The sequence below is a fragment of the Musca autumnalis genome, unplaced genomic scaffold (assembly GCF_047663935.1).
Source record: "Musca autumnalis isolate F117 unplaced genomic scaffold, ASM4766393v1 scaffold_4, whole genome shotgun sequence".
Taxonomy (NCBI): Eukaryota; Metazoa; Arthropoda; class Insecta; order Diptera; family Muscidae; genus Musca; species Musca autumnalis.
In genome coordinates this window covers 127,562,210-127,581,232 of record NW_027411977.1, presented here as the reverse complement: position 1 = coordinate 127,581,232, position 19,023 = coordinate 127,562,210, and the positions used below count along the sequence as shown (strand labels likewise).

Sequence of the window (19,023 nt, the reverse complement as noted above, 5' to 3'; positions counted from 1 at the left end):
TGTGTTAGTAAATCAGAGCTGTATTTGAAGACAAACTGTCTAGTGTAAACGCCTAGTTAACGCCAAAATAATGGGAAAGTTAAGAATGAAAGTTTCAGCGTGTAGCTGCGAGAAATGATGCGATGCGAATACTCAAATCAGAGTAATCGAGTAATTAAATTTTCGATTTCCTCCTATTCCTCCATTCGTAAAAATTTCACTGTCCTCCTATTCCTCCATTCGTAAAAATTTACTTAAAACTTGGTAACCCTTAGCTAATAACCTCATTTTGTAATTACTGTGAATGATTTCTCTCTAAAAGTCAAGAGCTAAGTCGTCGCTTTATTGTCACTGTGAAATTTTTATAATGTTAATTCATTTTCAAGTTGTGGAAGCCAAATCTCAGAAAATATTTTAACTATTTTGCAAAAACCTGTGAATAAATAATAATAAACTGTGAATAATTTCTGTGTTCAAGTGTGGGAAGCGCACATGATACATGATGAACATTATCGAAAAGTATCAACACAAAAGAGTGTGGAACTGAAAAAAGTCAGCGAACGAAAGACAGAAGTGCGAAAGTAAAGCAGCTGTTAAATTATAGGTAGACAAAGAATTGTGGACAAGAGAAAAAAATAAATTGATAGCGGCCAAGCAAATTAATTTTTGTACAGAATACGGCATCATATAGGCCATTTGCGGGCAAGAGGTATACGGATTGTTTGAAATAAAAAATATAAAGCGGTGTATGGTGAAAGTGAAAAATGATCTGAATAATATTTGGAACGCAATGCAAATTTTCTTTATTTATTCACCGTAAGATTCAACCTTATTGTGAATGAATGAAAAAATTTGCCAAGTATTAACAGAAAAATACGAATTGTGCGAACAGCGAACAACACGCAACACAAAGAGAAGCAATAGATGAAGTGCAAAAACACAGCAGCAGAACAAAGAAGAAGATAACCGAGAGCAAACACTACGACGACGGGTACGACGTTGACCCACTACATAAGCAAGAAGAGGAGTGCAAAGAAAAGGCTGTTGTCTCGATACAAAGGGGACTACGATCAATAATCTCATAGAATTTCATAGGGCTTCGAGTAATCTCCAGGATAGAGGAAAAACAATCCAATAACAAATAGAGCAAAGGTTAATCAGTGGTAAGTGAAAAAAAATTGAAAATGTGTGTTTTGTGTGTGTGCGTGAGTGTGTGAATGAGACGAAGAGTGCAATGTAAAAAATGTCTTCAATCATTCACAATAATGCTATTGGTTTATTGTGAACAAACAACGAATTGCAAAATACAAAAAGCAAAAAAGAGAAACTCTGAAAGACACAGCAGATAAATACTTGCCAAAAAAGCAATATAGTAATATGACCCACAACAACACAAAGAACACAGGGAAGAAAAGCAGGTTAATAGATAAAAATGGGAACTGTCAAATTGTAGCAAAATCTGAAAGTTTGTGATTAAAGAAAAAAGTTAGTAAATGCTATTGTGCGCTGCTGCTTCTTTCTGCCGCGACTGATTGTTTACAACTTTCAAACGTAGACGTTTATGGGGGCTTTCATAGAGTTGTGTTTGTTGAAGTGTAGAAATAAACAAATACGCTTATTGATTATTTTCCAATTCCATTACAGAACGCATAAATATACCGACCGACTGACTTATCAATGTATACACATACAGAAATTTCAATTATCATCCACATCCGCTGCCCACCAAAACAACAACAGTTCACAATAACTATCAACTGTCGTAGACTTCGTCGTCATCAACTCGTTGCCGTTATATTATTATTGTTGTTGTTGTTTGTATACGTACGTCGTACATTCGTTCTTGTGAATTGTAAAAAGCAGCAGCAGTTAAAGTATTGCTGATTTTTTGCACTTGACGTTTTGCCGCTGCTTTATCCCATAGTTGTTGTAGCCGACGTCGCCGTATGTTCTGACACATATGTACATACTTTCCACATCAAATGTACATTCATTCAGTTATCGCCCGTTAATGTTTTAGCTAGTGGTCGTCAGACTGTCACATAATACGGTTGCCTGTGTACACAGCCCATTTAAAGTACTGTTGTTTTTCGGTGAAGTTATTCATTTTTTCTTTGCAATTATTTTCTCGTTCTAAATAAGTTTCTTGTACGAAAAATTAGCCGGTTAATTTTGCTGTGCATTACTGTGTGAGAAATAAAAAGGAAAAAATAATTTACTTTACAACTACAAAATAATTTTGTATTTTGTTGTGAGCTTTTTCTAAAAAAACGTATCAACCCCCTTTGCCTTTGATTTGGAAATTTCATTTGTGTTACTTACATTAACCACAATCAACAAAAATGTCAAGCTCAATTTTTTCTGGTGTTGAACAAGGTCCAGCCATTGAGGTATTTGCCTTAAATCGTGCTTTCCAAGAGGACACCCATCCCAAGAAGGCCAATTTAGGCGTTGGAGGTAAGTTTTTCAATTGTCAGAATAGAATTTCCTTGGTTTCGCAATTGCAGTGATTAATTATTACCTTTTGTATCACATTTTACTTCATACATAAGAGGTGGAAGTGTATTCCCCACATCATCATCTGTATTGCTGGCCGAGACTAATGAGAAAAAAAAAACGTAGCACATACAAACCGCCAACACTTATAACAAGCAGCAATACCTATGTATAATCGTTTGTAGGTTAAAAGAGGGTGCTGGCTACAGTGTGTGATTGTATATTTGCATTCATTGCTGCTGTGCTTGGGAATAATTTTCGTTGTTTTGCAAAAAAAAAAAAAAAAAAAACATTTTCTCATATTTATAATATAAATTTTGCAATGTGTTGATATTTATAAATATAAAAATATGTATGTACGTATGTACATTCTGTTTGGGTTTTGATGTTTATATTTCATCTAATGCCTTCCAACTCATAGAAGTGGACACTTCTGAGGTTGAATGACGGTATCGTAGTCTTTGTTCCAAAGGCACAAGTACTCTTAACGACTGTTAGAGGTCGCAGTAAAGGTCATATGGAGAAAAATTACAAAAATAATACTTTTTAAGGAAATTACAACGCAGTTGGTGGTTGGAAAATTTGAATGGATTATTGGATTTGATTTGATTAGATTTTAGTATTTTCTAAATTCTAGAATATTTAGGTTTCCTTTTGATAGTATGTATGTATGTTTTCAGCTGCATTAACTAAAAATTAAGGTTTTTATAATGTTTTATGTATGTAAGTTAGTTGTCCAAAAAATGTATTCAAACCATTCCACCTTCCAGCGCACTTGGAATGAATCCAGTTGGTGTAAACAATAAATTATATATGTATATATAATAAATTGTTAGGTAATCATTCTAATAAACACGGCAATCAATAGTGATCACAGGGATGCAGTCGCTGATATAATAAAAAAATCACACCACAGTTTGAAAACAGTACTTGGAGTCCATTGTAGCAATAGAAGACCAGCTGATTAAGCTACGTTTAATGTGTCGTATTTGTACCAATTTCTATGTGCCCTTAAAGACATAACTTCCAACATGGTTTTAGGAGTTATGTCCGCTATGTGTTCGTCGAGATACATACATATATTCCCGCATTATACACGAAGGGAAAAGGGAGACTTGGATATACTAAAAAATCGGACAAACAATTCCAAGAAAATTTTCTATGCGTAGCGGTCTTGTCTAAGGGTTGAATAAATCCCGGCCGATGACTGTCCTTTTAATGTATAATGATTTTATGAGTCTCGATTTACCTTATTGGGAAGAAATTGGGACCGTGCGAAGAAAGAAGATAATTAGTTCAGACGACACGCTGCGCCTTTTAATTATCGGGGTTAATTCTGAACAAAAATTCCCTGTGCGTTTTCCACTTTCTCCCTTAAGTTGAAACGGCGAAAAGATAAAACTCACGGCTAATTTTCGTTCAGAATAACCTCCATTAAATCCAATTGAGATCAGAATCGTTCTAGGGGTCATTGCAGTATTAGATTTTTGACAAATGGAAAGGCAGACACTGGTAAATTCTTCCATATTCGAACCATCTGTATATAAGACCAGACCGTCCATAGAGGTGGGCTACTTTGGCTCCAGTCATCTCTAATTGAGATAACGACATAAACATTTTCAAATCTCAAGACTGATTATATGTAGTCGCTAAATTTAAATTTGGGCGCCTAGTTATTAGTTTTGGCAGTTTCTTTTAGCATTCTTGATAAAACTGATATTCAAATTCTTCTACATCTCAATTGATTTTTTGTGCTCTATGTATGTGGTATATTACATTAAAAATTAAAGGCATAAAGTCTTCTTTATCAACATTTCTGTTTTTAAAAAATATTTATCAATGAAACAATTTGGTAGTCGGTACTATATTAATTTGGGCCAATTTTTTTAGAAACAGATTTCTTTGATCGTATCTGTTAGTTTGTCAGTGCGTTTTGTAAACATTTTTCTCTGCAAAGAGGAAAGTGATGAAGTTAAGCCAATGGGGGAATACTCCAGACTTAAACAATCATATGATTGAATCTTCAACTAAAACAGAACAAACGTAACTTTTCATCTTTTTTATTTTGTTCTAATTTAAGGTTTCTTTTAAGTGATATTTGTACAGCTGCTACTTTCTCTAATTTAGGTCGATTTTAAATAATACCACGGAAAGCAATTTTTAGAAAGTAAAGTTGTTTCATATCTCAAATTTTAGGAGACAAGAAATCTCTAAAATCGAGCATCTTATGATTTATGGCTACATAATTGTTGAACATCTAATTTCTAGGAGGAGTTCATTACCCTGTTTAATTTCATATTCATTGTAAATGGTTTGTTTAACAAACTCAGGCTTTGTGTTATTTTAAATATCTCAATTGAAATGCAAACAATACTATCAGAATATTAGTAGCCACTGAACGTTTTTGAAAAGTTATTGGTTAAAAATCAATATTGAATATGTTTTTGATATGATTTACTCTACAGCAATAAAATATAACTCAGATTATTTTTATTGGCTGGATATGTGATAGATTATGGATTGTGTATTTAACTTTATTTGAGAATTTAGAAAAGGAACACTGAAGATATTGAAAGAAATCGATAAACACGAAACATTTAGTTCAGTAAACTTTCCAGGAAATAATTTTTAACTTTATTTCGAAATTAAATTTCCCGCGAGTTTTGTCTCTCTTCCGTTTCAACTTAATGGAGAGAGTGAGAAAACTCACGTGAAATTTACGTTCAGAATGAAACTAGTTTTTACCTTTTTATATAAGGTGAAAGTTTAAAGAAACAAATGAGAGTCTAATTTTTTCTAAAAATAAAAATGTTGATCCATTCATGTACAGAACAATACCTGAATATGCATAGTATATATTATATACAATGCATTCTAAATTTTTATCAGCTGCTTATTTACAACACCTGAAAAAATAAAGTTTACCTGTTGTGTATTCGTTATCTTATTTTTACACTTTCAGTTAACAACAAAACAATAATTAAGTCGAACCACATCTTCAATAACAAGTATTACACGATTGCAATTTCAATGGATTATTTACGCACATATTTATTTATTTAAATAAAAGAAATTATTTTTTGATTTAGATTTTGTTTTAAGCCTAATTTTATTCTCTCGTTTGAATTTTAGAAGAAAAATATTCCGAGATTAAAAGTGTGTCTAAGAATGATTTAACCCATTTCGTACTTGGTGTTCGATTTTTCGAACAGTAAAATCACTTCTTTTCAAAAAAATATTTATGGATGAAAAAGGTCAAATTTTAAATAAGTTTTGGTATATGTACAAAGTCTAATGTGTCAGCAAATAAAAAAAAATAGTTCCCTTGAAAGCCCCCCCCCCCTCCCCCTCGATGTTAAGGGTAGATTTTTGAAACCTATATTTTTGGATACTTTTTAAATTTATTTTAAAAAATTATAAAAAAAATTCAATTAAAAACGTAATCATGGGATGGGGAATTATTGCCAATATATGTAGCCGTTTCGCAAAATATAGAGAACTTGATTTATATGCGCAAGCGCGATTTAAAGATGTGCAAAGTTGACTGTTCGAAATTTCGAACGCTGGTACTTAACCTACATATCGATTGGTATATCAAAACGTGGAAATTTACTGACAAATTGCGGGGAAAAAGTTATTATAGCACCATTTAAGACTTAATACTAAATTTCAGCCATTTCTAAAGGATAGTGCGGCTAAAATCCTGAAATACCCTAAAATCATTAGGTACCATTCAACGGAGGCTATATAAAACGTGGACCTATGCTGACAAATTTCTGGAGGAAAGTTAATTAGCCTCAAAAAAGACTAAATATGTATTAATTTACTACCATTTATGTAGGATAATGCAGCTAAATCCTTGAAATCTTCCGAAAATCCGGCGGTACCGTTTTATGGGGGCAATCCAAAACGTGGACTAGTGCCAACACATTTCGGGGAAAAGTTTTGTAGGTCCAAAGAAGTCTCAATACCAATCTTCAACCATTTTTTCATACAAAAATGGTGAAATACATCAATAAAACGGCAAATAAATCAATTTTATTTTACCTCTATACATATAGTTTAGGCGCCAGTGTTCGAAATTTCGAACACCACTTTCCGGGAAAACGTAAAATAGGAACATTTTTTTTGATTTGATTTTTGACATCAGTGGGTCCTAATTACCCTAAAAAAGTGTTTTGTTTTTAAAAAATAAATAAAAAATTTGCCTCGGTACGATATGGGTTAAATTGATCAAGGAAAGAGTAGTGGGATAGATTAATTAGTTATTGTGAAAGGCGGTAAAGTGTCATATTTATATGAACCTGTCAAAAACTGAAACAAACAATTAAGAGTTTTGATTGGTAAGGAATAACGATACTTTCGGAGGATGATATCTTGGTGTTGCCCCCACATTGCATCCTTAAAGGATTACCTTAAATTTCTGAACTTTGGATATCTTTGTTCGGTTCCAAGCGTTCCAAATGTCACAACATATATCATATGTTCCCACAATATCCCCGAAGGAACAAGGGAGACTTCTCTCATATCAATGAGTGCACACCGATTCATATTACATGCCTTCTCGTATCCCCTATGTAGCAGTGCCCTGTAGTGGGATTCTGTAACTGATTTTTGCTGTTATCGATAATTGTCGGTAAAATTAAAATGATTATAATTTCGATAATTAACGACATTTTTCGGTAAGTTAACGATGAATAAAAAGTAGTCGCTAGTCTCTACCGACACAAACAGTGATGACAACTTTTCTTTGTGTTTTTAGTCATCATTTTGCGATTTAATTTTACCTATTTTTGTCGGTAACAGCAAAAATGTGTTACAGAATCCCACTACTGGTAGCCAGCGTAGTCGGAAAGGACGACCTCAGATTGCATGCTACAGGATTTGATGACTTAACCTAACCTAAGATTTAGCTTTTCACATTATATTATACGTCACCTCCGGTACATTCTTCCATATTGGAACCGTCTGTATAGAAGTAATTTCTAAATGGGATAACGACATCAACATATTAATATCTCGGCTTAACTCTAGTTTAGTAAAAACTCTCCGATTTTTTTGAAATTTTTACCAGAGGTAGATATTGTTGCGCTGATCACGGAAATGTATAATTTTCTTGGGGGACGGACCCGGTTACCCGGTTATTGGACCCGAAAGTCCGGGTACAAAACCCGGGTTAGACCCGGCTCTACTGAACCGATTGCTACATTGGAGAGCTTATTTCTATAAATAGCCACTTGGAGAAACCGGGTTTTCGAGATTCTAAGAGCCATATCTCTGGATCCAGAGAAGGTATCACAACATATAGCACCATTTTGGAAAGGTTAAAGTGGGAGCTATAATCTGACATACATCTGACGGGCTCCCATAATGGATCCATTTTCGACTTTTTTAGGGTTTTATGGAAAAATCCGGGTCCAAAAATCAGTTTTTGGGTTATATCACCTGACCACCTGAAAATAACCCCATCATATGACCACTTGTTGGGTATTTCCATAAGCTTTCCAATGATACCCATTTTGTAGAGCCGGGTCCAACCCGGGTTTTGTACCCGGACTTTCGGGTCCAATAACCGGGTAACCGGGTCCGTCCCCCAAGAAAATTATACATTTCCGTGATCAGCGCAACAATATCTACCTCTGGAAAAAATTTCAAAAAAATCGGAGAGTTTTTACTAAACTAGAGTTGTTCCAATATCTCTAGACTGGGGATATGTAGTCGCTAAATTTCCCATTTTAAGGTCTGCTCCTAAATCTCTTTGGCTCCAATCCTCTCTTCGCCCGCAGATTAAGATGTTATTTAGTTGTCTGTGTTATTTATGACCTTTGCCTTCGCAGGAAAGTATTCATTCCTTCTTAACTGCCGTTCTATATTGTTGATGCGCTTCTAATTTGTTCTTTCATTTCTTCTACCAATTTGTCATTTTCTTTTCTGATTCTTGATAAGACTGATTTCAAATTCTTCCACATCTCTGCAAATATGTATATTAATTGGTATATTATATTAATAGCCCAGTCAAAATAGACATGCGTATAAGAGGGAAATAGCAAAAATTTCCACAGAGCTAAATTTTGGTGGAGAGCTAGGGTTGACCATTACAAGCAACGTCCTTAAAGTCCTCATCGATCCCATGTGTGCAAAACAGGTTACTCGGGGTCAAAGGTCATTTTTGGAGGCATTATTCAGTTCTTTTAATTTTTCTCAAAAACGGTAAGCAAAAGCCGACTAAAATAAAAGTTGTAGATTTAATAATTGTCTACAAGAGTGATCTTTATGATTTTTAAAAACGACTTACCATTTTCGAGATACATTATGAGGCGAACCGGTTAAAGTAACGACACTATGTTTTAGGTTCTTCCATAAGCTTTCAAACGATATCCACTTTGCAGTAATCGGTTCAGTAGAACCGGGTCTAACCCGGTATTTAAATTTGCCCTTTCGGGTCGAGTAACCGGCGAACCGGATCCGCCATCCTTGAAAATTATATATTTCCGTAATCAGCGCAACAAACACTACCTTCGGACAAAATGAAAAAAAAAATCGGATAGTTTTCGTTGGGGTAGTTCCCGTTGGGCTTTCGTTTACACATGTGGGTTAAATGGGCTATTTTTTGCATAAAATGACTCTAAAATTGAATAACACAACTAAACACGCTACGATTTTGTTGGATTTTTTTAAAGCTCTTCAAGAAAAAATATATTTTTTTGGGGGACGGACCGGGTTACTTCGCTTCGTCTGAATTTGCGCATATTTTCCTTATAAGTGCATAAAAATCAAGTGTTTTTTAGAACAGCTATATCTCAAGAATGGTTCCTTCTAGGAAAAAAATTATAAAGATCAAACTACAATAAAACTACAATATTTACTTTAGTAAATTTTTGATTAGATTAACCGTTTTCAAAAAATAAATCCGAAAACATAAAAACCCTTAAGATTTGACCTTTGACCCCGAATAACTTTTTTTGCACACATGGGATCGATGGGGACTTTTAGGACGTTGCTTGTAATGGCAAACCCTAGCTCTCCACCAAAATTCAGCTCTGTGGGAATTTTTGCTTTTTCAATGTCTATTTTGACTGGGCTATAATGGGTATTAAAGGTATACAGACTGCTTTATCAATATCAGTATTTCTGTTTTTGAAAACATGATTTTCTTCCTCGGAAAACATATGCACATTACCCACCGGCTGGAAGATGTTTTAGATTAAGTTATAGGATGCGCAGCTCACTGAAAAGAGATAAGGGTACGAGGGGAAAGGTAGGGAGAAGAAAATGAACAAGGTAGGAGGAGTGTAATTGAACTTCTTGAGTCTAGTATGATCCGCCTCATAGCCACTTAAGGCTCCTACAATAATTTAACAGGTCTGCGGGATCTATGAGGGAAAAGTAAGAGAGATACCATCTCCCGCATATCAAACAGGCTGTGTCTTTTAACTGACAACCTAGAACACTGGCAGAGAAGGGCTTCGAAGTATACCGCATGAAGTTTCCCGTTGTAGTAGCACATCGGTGGCGCGCCATGTCCGTAGATTGGTATCTCGTTACATAGTCCTGGTACGCATCACTCTGCAGCCTTGAATTGCTCTCGAGTTTAAGCCTTTCGTCGTAGTCTTAAGCATTTTATTCCATCTCGCACTGATACACCATGAATATAGAGTATTGTATTCCAAAACGCCGCTGATGCGTATTAGAAAGGCAGGATACATGCAAAGCATGTGCATTGAAACTGATAGATAAAAAAAAAACATTGTTCCACAACATCCCATACGGGACAAGGGAGACTTCTCTCATATCAATGAGTGCACCCCGATTCATATTTAGCTCAATGATATGGGACCTACTGTTTATCGCCGAGTCCGAACGGCGTGTCCTAAGACACCACTTATAGAGAAGTTTTTCAAGGCTGAAATACTCAGGAAATGTCGCCAACATTACTGAGGGGTATTTTGCCACCGTTGAAAAATGTTTGGTGTTGCCTGGCCGGGGAATCGAACCACCGACCTTCTGCGTGCAAGGCGGGCGTGCATACCATTGCACCACGGTGGCACCCAATAGATAGATACATTATGTAAATTTTACAACCTTAGCATTTTATAAACTTTTACAGTGCCTGAGCAATAATCGAAACACAGTATTTTTGTTGCATTTTAAAAGTCAGCCATATAGTCACGGAATTTGTATGTTTGGGTTCGAGTCCCCTAACTATCTCTGCTAAATACACAATTGTCGTTAGGGTTATATGCATTTTTAAAAGTCCAAAAGCCGTTATACTTTTTCGGAATGATGATTTTTTCAATATTTCAAAGAAAGATACCACTTTTGCTGGTTTGAAAGATTTAATAATTTACTTAGTTATTTACATAAGTTGTCATTTTCATTTTCGTATACTCTTCATGGTCGACGCCGCCTTAAATTCTTCCTTTCTTTATCGCCCACATCTTTTAACTTTTATTTATAACAAGAGAATCAGAATAGATTAGAAACAATCGAAAATGTTTGTACTATTTTCAGAAAAAATGTCAACATTTATGTATATATACATATGTTGTTCCTATCTTTGCGAATATGTTCGCTGTTTGTATTGGACCATTAATCCATTTTGTCGTTGATAATAATTAATATGCTTGTTTTAGCTTTCATTATCATATACATAAATGAAAACAAACCACCAGTTTAACTTTCTATGCAGAATTATCGTGGGATTCTTAAAGCAATTTTGGTTGGCCATATTTTCTGCCCACATATGTATTTTAATTCTCTTGCTGTCAATACATGTCTGACTTCTTTTAGTTTATAATTTGTTTGAAGATTTTATTTTGGGAATAAAGAGACCTGGGTGTATAATTTTTTATTTAGGGTAAATTTTTTTTTACCGAATTTTCAAACGCCTCACTTTGTCGTCCCTGCCTTCGTAAGGATCACTTAAGGTAAGGTCACATTAGGCAAATATTTGCTCCAGCGACCGGCATTGTGCGCTTACTGAGATCAAGTGAGTGTTAATAATACATTGAATTTATGCTCACTTGCTCTCAGTAAGCGCACACTCCCGGTCGCTGGAGCAAATATTTGCCTAATGTAACTCTACCTTTACTGTGATAACATTTCTATTGTATATGAAAATAAAAAATCCGTGCGGAATTTCTCTCTTTTTCCTATCAGTAGGTATCATGAACGCTCCCAAACATGTGTTTTCCTCCAAATAAATCTCCCTTGCAAAACTGAAAGGGTTTACGACAAAACTTAGTATTTCCCACAAACTTTGTACAAACAAGTAAGCAAAGGCTATAGTCGGTACGGGGCCGACCATGTGATACCTTACACCACTACCCCTGTGCATAAGCTTTTCACTAGTTAACATTTCTTTTAGAGAATATAATCCGACTACCACCAAAAATAATATGCCTCTTTCTCTCTGGGACCCCCATAAGCAATCAAACTTTCGTGACCATCCGATCAAAATTACGACCTGTAGCTTGATTGCAAAAAATGGAAGAATTGGATGAATTACCGACTATTGTGGTATCTCCCTTGTTTGACCACCTTCGCCAACCTGCTTTACGCCAATGTAAAGGTAATATTTTCTTCTTCAATTGACAGGTTTTGCCGTTGGAATACCCCTACTAAAAGCCAATATATTCACATAGAATAAAACTTTGAATTTGTCTCCAAATGAGTTTTTGCCCATTCCGACCCCTAAATATTATCCGACTACCACCAAAATCAATAGGCTTCTTCCTTTGTGGAGCCCCCATCAACCCCCAAAATTTCGTGAATGAAAAGTTCAAATTAAAGTTGACAACACTGTTGCTATCGGTAGAACTTTTCGACTACTTTTTATTGGTCGCTAACTTACCGAATAATATCGTTAATTACCGAAATTATAAGCATTTTAATTTTACCGACATTTGTCGGTAACTGAAAAAATGAGTTAGAGAATCGCACTACTGAGTATTATCCGACCATCACCAAAATCAATAGGCTTCTTCCCCTCCGGGACCTTCACCAACACCCAAAATTTGGTGACGATCCGATCAAAATTGCGACATGTAGCGTGATTACAAGGTTTAGATGGACAGACGGACAAACATAGCCAGATCGACTCAGCTAAGTATAGGTCTACGACCATTATTTCGATGCGTTACAAACTTTTTGGCCAAAACCAACTTATAATACCCTCCCCAAATGATTCAAATTCAAATGATTATTTCTCTCTAATTATTTACGATTGGAGGAATGTTCTCTCGAGAAAAATCTATTCCGCGAGAGTTAAATTCCGCAAGAATATTCATGAATGGGCTGATGGAAATGTTATATTAAAATAACAACATAGGCTAATGAATGTACAGCAAATGTGTTCTTCTTTGGCACGGTGGTGTCGATGATTTTCGGCAATTTACACGCACACGACCCGAATGCACAGAAAGATCGTACAAAAGAGAACAAATGTTTTGATTTGTTATTGTTTTGTAGCTGGCGTGAATACAAACTTACTAACACACTGTTATAAGTTGCCAATATTTTGAATACATTTACAATTTCTCCGTTCTCTTTTTGGTCATGTCTGATGTACAGACAAAGAAACCCTTCAGTTAAATTCTCTCATTGAGTGAAAGTTGAGTCAGTTGACGAGGTACTCAATTTTTAAAATGGCAAGAACTATGCATTTTTAAACCATAGCCGACCAAGAAGAGAGCACACAAAATTCTGAATATTGCCAATTTTTGACAGTGTGTTAGTAAGGTTGTATGCCCACATGCTGCAAAACAAAAACAAATCAAAACATTTGTTCTCTTTTGTGTGCTCTTTCGTTGCGTTCGGGTCATGTGTGTGTGAATAGCCGAAAAACTTCGTAACTTTAACAATATCAAAGAACGACATTGTTTTAAACTATTTATGATGGTAAAAGACAATATGTGAGTACTATTGGCTAGATCTGCATCCTCAAATAAAAAAATCAACAAAATCTTGCAATTTTTAAGGGCGATCCCTACAAAAAACAAACACATTACAAATTCTCTGTCTTCATATTCATTCATTAGTCTACGATAATAATAAATAACAAATGAAATGAGTTTTTAAAACCATGTTGGATATCGATGCCTCATAACTTAAAAAATAAAAAAAAAAAAATACAAAAAAGGGTAAAAGTTTAAACGCAAGTAATATTCTCAATTTTCCAATAATTGCATTTAAAATTTTACCCAACCACCGATGTATCAAAAAATCATTTTGTGTCTCTCATAAAAAATGAATTATGTATTAAGATACGGGGATGAGGAAGTAAGGCATCGATATGGCAAAATTTTGTATATGGGAGTCCGTTTATCTGAGTTATATATACCACAATGTAAAATGTATTAAATTTACGACAAAAAAATTGGAAAAACGGACTTTTTTTGGTTCACTTTCATTTCCGTATCGACATGAAGAAACAATCCTTAAATCTCAACTAATGCGTTCGTTGTGAATGATTGAAACATTATAAATATGTATGTGTGAGTGTTATATTAAGCATTTACTTATCTTCAACAACTAAAACTAAAGGATTTTAACTATTCCTTAATATTATAGTCTAACGAATTGATGATGTCTGCTGAACACGACGTGGCAATATCTGGACAATCTTACAATAATCAACAACAGTGTGAAATCAATGATGTTGGTAATAGTACACAGCAAATCGCCAGTATCAGTGCAGATTGTGAAGATAGCTCATCAGCGATAGCACCGGCGACGGGACAATCTTCAGTCACAAATGGCGCAACGACAGCAGCAGATACAGATCTTATACGATACACACGACGATCACTGATAGCCCTACGAAAAGAACAGCATTCGCTTCAACATCCCGAATGTGCGCTTAAACCCGAACTACAAATTTTGTCCATATGGACTTGTCGTTTACGCAACGAACTTCAGTATTTAGGTTTGTGGAAGGCGCCAAATAATGGTAATCAGTATGGCAGTTGTACAGGAGGTCCTGGTTGCTGTTCCAGTGAGGGTGGTTGTGATGGCTTAGGCGGCGATGATACGGCATATGAATTGGGTAATGATGGTCCTGGTGGTGGTGGAGGTTATTTGGGTGGCCTTCACCAGCCGCCCCATTTGATGGGCGGACCTCCGTCGTTGCTGGCCAGCAAACGTACTGTACGTCCAAGATTTATGAATCCTCAACGTGGTGTAATTCATGCTACGGGCTCTTTAGGTGGAAGCAGTGGTGGAATTGGCAGTTATATTGATCACCGTAGCATATCTTCCTCACATTTAATGCCGGCTTTTGTTAAGCGGCGTTCTGGCAATCTGCCCGGTAAGCCAACAGAGGGACAAACACCATCTCTACGCAGCACCAGTGCTAGTAGTGGCGGTGGTGGGTACAGTGGCGCCGGTACAACCAACGACAATGACAGTAGTGATGGTAACGAAGAGAATAAATCTGCTGATGACTCGCATGGCCTGGCTGGTGGTGGTAATCTCAAGCGGAAAGAGCTATTGAAACCTATGAGTATGTATAAGCCGTCTCCCAATGCACGATCTGGTAAAGATGATCCTTATGGGGACACCCAGCCAGGTTGGATTCCATCAATGTCCAAATTAAATGTAGAATACTCTCCATCTGGCAATACAGCTTTAGGTCCTGGAGGAACTGGCAAACAGAGACTAGTCTACGAACGCCGCATTGGCAGTGGTCGTCTTATGCCTAGGGATATTCCCGGTTTGCGACCACCTCCTGACGGCAAGCGGGTTGAAAAAGACAAGCTGTTAGCAACGCAGGGTAAATACAACGACAACGGAGTTACCGGAGGAGGTGTAGAAAAAATGAATCTTCGGAATACCTCAGCACGTTTTGGTGGCGATGCCCGCAATCTGGAAAAAGCCAATTATTATGAACGTCATGTTTTGGTGGATGGTGGCGAAACCGATAAGTACGATAGCACTACTGCGGCCGGTCAACGAACTATGTCGTTCCGGAGTCGAGGTTTTATGGGCGGTAGTAGTAGTGCTCGTGAACATCGTGATTTTAAGGACTTCCGTGAAGCGAGAGATTTACGAGCTGGCACTCCTCGTGAAAGACGAGAATCGCGAGAATATAGCAGGTATAGTAAAGACGAACCGGAATGGCTTAGTGAAGGTCCAACCTCTCAACATGATACAATTGAATTGCGTGGTTTTGAGGAAATGGATATGTTAGAAGTGTCTGAGGCTGCAACGGCCAATGGCGACAAAACACCACAAATCGGAAGTGATAGAAAAGATTCGGAAAGTTCCTTGTTCAATAGTAGCAGTAATTTGAATTTGAATACATCAACCAAAGACAAAATAGATGGTTCGCATGAAACCCTAAACTCTGAAAATAATATAAAATATGAAGCCAGAGACTCAGAGGTCGATAATACGAAGGAGGACACAAATTCTGTTGAACACAAGGATTCTTCGCCTCAAAAGGAAAACGCGTCAGCAAACACCAGTGTTAATGCGAACATGAATTTGGATAACACTATGGAAAAACAGGCTGAACAAGTTGTGGCCGCATCTGTTGCCGTAGCAGCCGCAGAAGATGCTGCAGCGGTGGCTGCTGCAACTGTTTCTGTACCGCCTAACGATGCAGTAAATATAACAGAGCAGTTCTTTGAGAGATTCCTTAATATTGACACCTTGGAGAGCTCGCTTATAGGAGGAGGCCATCAACCGTCATTACCGTTCAACGAATCCGCGGGATCATCACGTTTCAGTCGTTGGTTCCGCAACAGCAGTGAAACTAACAACAACAACGATATGACAAATGACATATCTTCAACACTAATTGGAGAAGAGAAACGACATCAACAACCTTCATCTTCGAATGTTGATCTTAACGAAAATCACAATGACGTAAACTCCTCGTTGATGGCATTCTTCAAAAGTGGTAATGTACCAACGCCAGATTTACCCAAGGGCTTTCCTGCTATGCCAGCGCCTCTTAGTGTTGGAGAATTGGAAGCTAGAATGCGAAAAATGGACGCCGGTGGTGGTGGTGGAGAGAGTGGAAGTGGAGAAATGGTTGGAGGTTTTATAATGCACGGACCTCCACCACCCAATGAGGGACAAATGAGAAATTCCGAAAATGTTTCGCAATCAAATGAGATGTCCGGTCAAGATATTGGAGCATTTAGAAAATTGTTGGATCAGCTGGGCAAACCTAAAGTAGACATGCCAATGAATCTAATGGTACCTCCCGGTGGCGAGCAACATATGCCCATACCAACACCGATTGGAATGTTACCGCCCGGTATGATTCCACATGGATTGCCTCATCCAACACCACCGCTCAATATGCTGGATCATGAAGACATGCTGAAGTTGATGCATCAACAGGCCATGATGCGACGTCATCAGACAATGTTGAAGATGATACCGCCACAACATCATCGAATGCCTCCACAACAGCCTTCACCCCAGTTTCAGGGACAGGGTGGAGGAATGGTCAACAAGAATATGCAATTGGGTGGACACCATCCTCATCTAATGTCTCCAATCATGGGTAATCATATGCAGGAACAGCCTCAACAACAACAATCCCAACCACCACCACCGCAACAACAACAACAGCAGCAACAGCCCAATCCCGGTGATATAATGCATGTTATGCAACAAACACGACCTGTACATTCTCCCACACCACTTGCTTTTACGCCAACTTCGGTTTTACGTAAAATGACAGCTGAGAAAGATAATAACACTCAGCAAACTCCAATGCCAATGGCTTCTCCACAACAACAACAGCAGCAGCAACAACACCAGTTGCAACATCAGCAGCTTCAACAGCAGCTACATCTACAACTGCAACATTTACAACAGCAGCAGGCACATTTGCCCGGACCTCCTATTCAAACTCCGCCTCCTCTGCAACAACACATGATAAAACAACAACAACAACAGCAGCAGCAACAACAACAGCAGCAACAACAACAACAACAGCAGCAGCAACAACAACAGCAGCATCAACTTCAACAGCATATTAACCCGCCTAGAATGATACTCGGAGCTGGAAATCCTCAACATTTGCAACAGCAGCAACCCCAACAAATGCCACCAAATCCTGAATCCGGCAGTCCTCAAATGTTGCCACCACATTTGAGAAATCAGCCACTTGCTGGTCTTAAATGGCCTCCCGGCTTTATTGGGGGCCCGACAGCAGCACATCCATCAATGGTAAATTCCATGAATAAGCCTATGGGAAGACCTATACTAAAGGGACCGGTGTCACAAGTCATGCAACAGCAACAGAATCAACTTAAGCCACAAATGCCCAACCATATGAATGACCCCCAAAATGCTCAAAATCAAGCTAATGTGGGACAAATGCAGCAATTTTCACAACAGCAACAACAACAACAGCCCCAACCACCCCCACAGGCAATGTTGGGCGGGCATCCTTTCCCTGCACACTTTTTGCAAAATCAATCGCCTCAGAATAATCATCCACAACAACAACAACATCACTTGTTCCAACAACAGCAGCAACAACGCTCATTGGAACTGCAACGTCAACAACATCAAATGTTCCAACAACATCCATTTTTGGACATGGCCGTTGCTGCTGCCGTAGCCCAACAACAACAACCACAACTCTCCCATCATCAGCAACCACCATCAACAAATAACGACAACAATTCTGCCACGAATTTAAATTACCAAGCGGACGGACGTCTGTCCCCTACAAGCAATGTGTTGGCTCAATGGTTTTCACCTGAGGTTTTGGCCAAGGCTTCTGCAGGAAAACTGCCACTATTGAATATGAACCAGGCCCTGAGCTTGGAAGCATTGGAGAAGAGTATACAACATTCCTCAACGCCTGTACACAATTAATAGAGAAACAAAAACAAGAAAAACAAACCGAAACATGCTTATAACTATAATTATAATAAATTTGAAAAAAAGAGAACAACAACAAATACACATAAAAGTTATTGTAATTAGTTGGATATTGAAACAAACAACAAGAACCCAATTCAAAAACTCAATTCATTTTCCTTTCTTTTGTAAATTTTGAATTCGACAGTTTTTTTCACAAGTTTGTGCCAAAAAGTGGTAAATAAAAAGATAACAAGAAAGAAATACCCAAAAAACAACAAATACAAATGACGTCTTAATACATCCTGAGCAGGAACAAGTTTCTCCCCAATTTAAGGTGTGCTTTCCTTCTACTCGAAGAGTGTAAGCGAAAGCGTTTTTTTAACATTTGATTAGCTTAATCCCTCCATTATGAAATGTTGTAATTCTCGACAGCTTCCTTTATACGAAAGTCAGCCGTCAAAATCCCAAACTGTACTACTTCTGACATATCATGTAATTTGTAAAAAGTATACTCTATAATTCTGTATCTACAACTTTCATGATGAGAATCTGCTTAGCCAGCCAGACACCCAAACATGGAAAACCATAAAAATGTTACAAATTCATAGACATTTTGCTTGCTTTTTTCTTATTACTTCTCCCTATTTTCTTCTTAATAAATACTATTTTGTTCTCCTTCTTCTTCTTTGTTTATAATCATTAATACATACTTAT

The 19,023-nt window shown here is 37.1% G+C and overlaps 2 protein-coding genes across 5 annotated transcripts in view; both read left to right on the top strand.

The window, feature by feature from the left end:
- Positions 1–231: 231 nt before the first annotated feature.
- Positions 232–18,588, top strand: 4E-T (eIF4E-Transporter). 4 transcript variants are annotated; one of them, XM_073980627.1, is made up of 3 exons: positions 232–583; positions 872–1,142; positions 14,047–18,588. In XM_073980627.1, the coding sequence occupies exon 3, from the start codon at positions 14,059–14,061 to the stop codon at positions 18,319–18,321; it is 4,263 nt and encodes a 1,420-aa protein (XP_073836728.1). In that variant the 5' UTR covers positions 232–583; positions 872–1,142; positions 14,047–14,058; the 3' UTR covers positions 18,322–18,588. The 4 variants fall into 4 exon arrangements, with proteins under 4 accessions (XP_073836728.1, XP_073836725.1, XP_073836727.1 ...); XM_073980624.1 differs by having other exon boundaries at positions 232–688; positions 849–1,142; XM_073980626.1 differs by having other exon boundaries at positions 271–583; positions 849–1,142.
- Got1 (Glutamate oxaloacetate transaminase 1) overlaps positions 1,451–19,023 on the top strand; it is a 56,812-nt gene continuing 39,239 nt past the window's right edge. Inside the window, exon 1 of the mRNA XM_073980628.1 lies at positions 1,451–2,436. Within this exon, the coding sequence (XP_073836729.1) occupies positions 2,322–2,436 (115 nt within the window). The 5' untranslated portion in view covers positions 1,451–2,321. The remainder of the gene's footprint in view (positions 2,437–19,023) is intronic.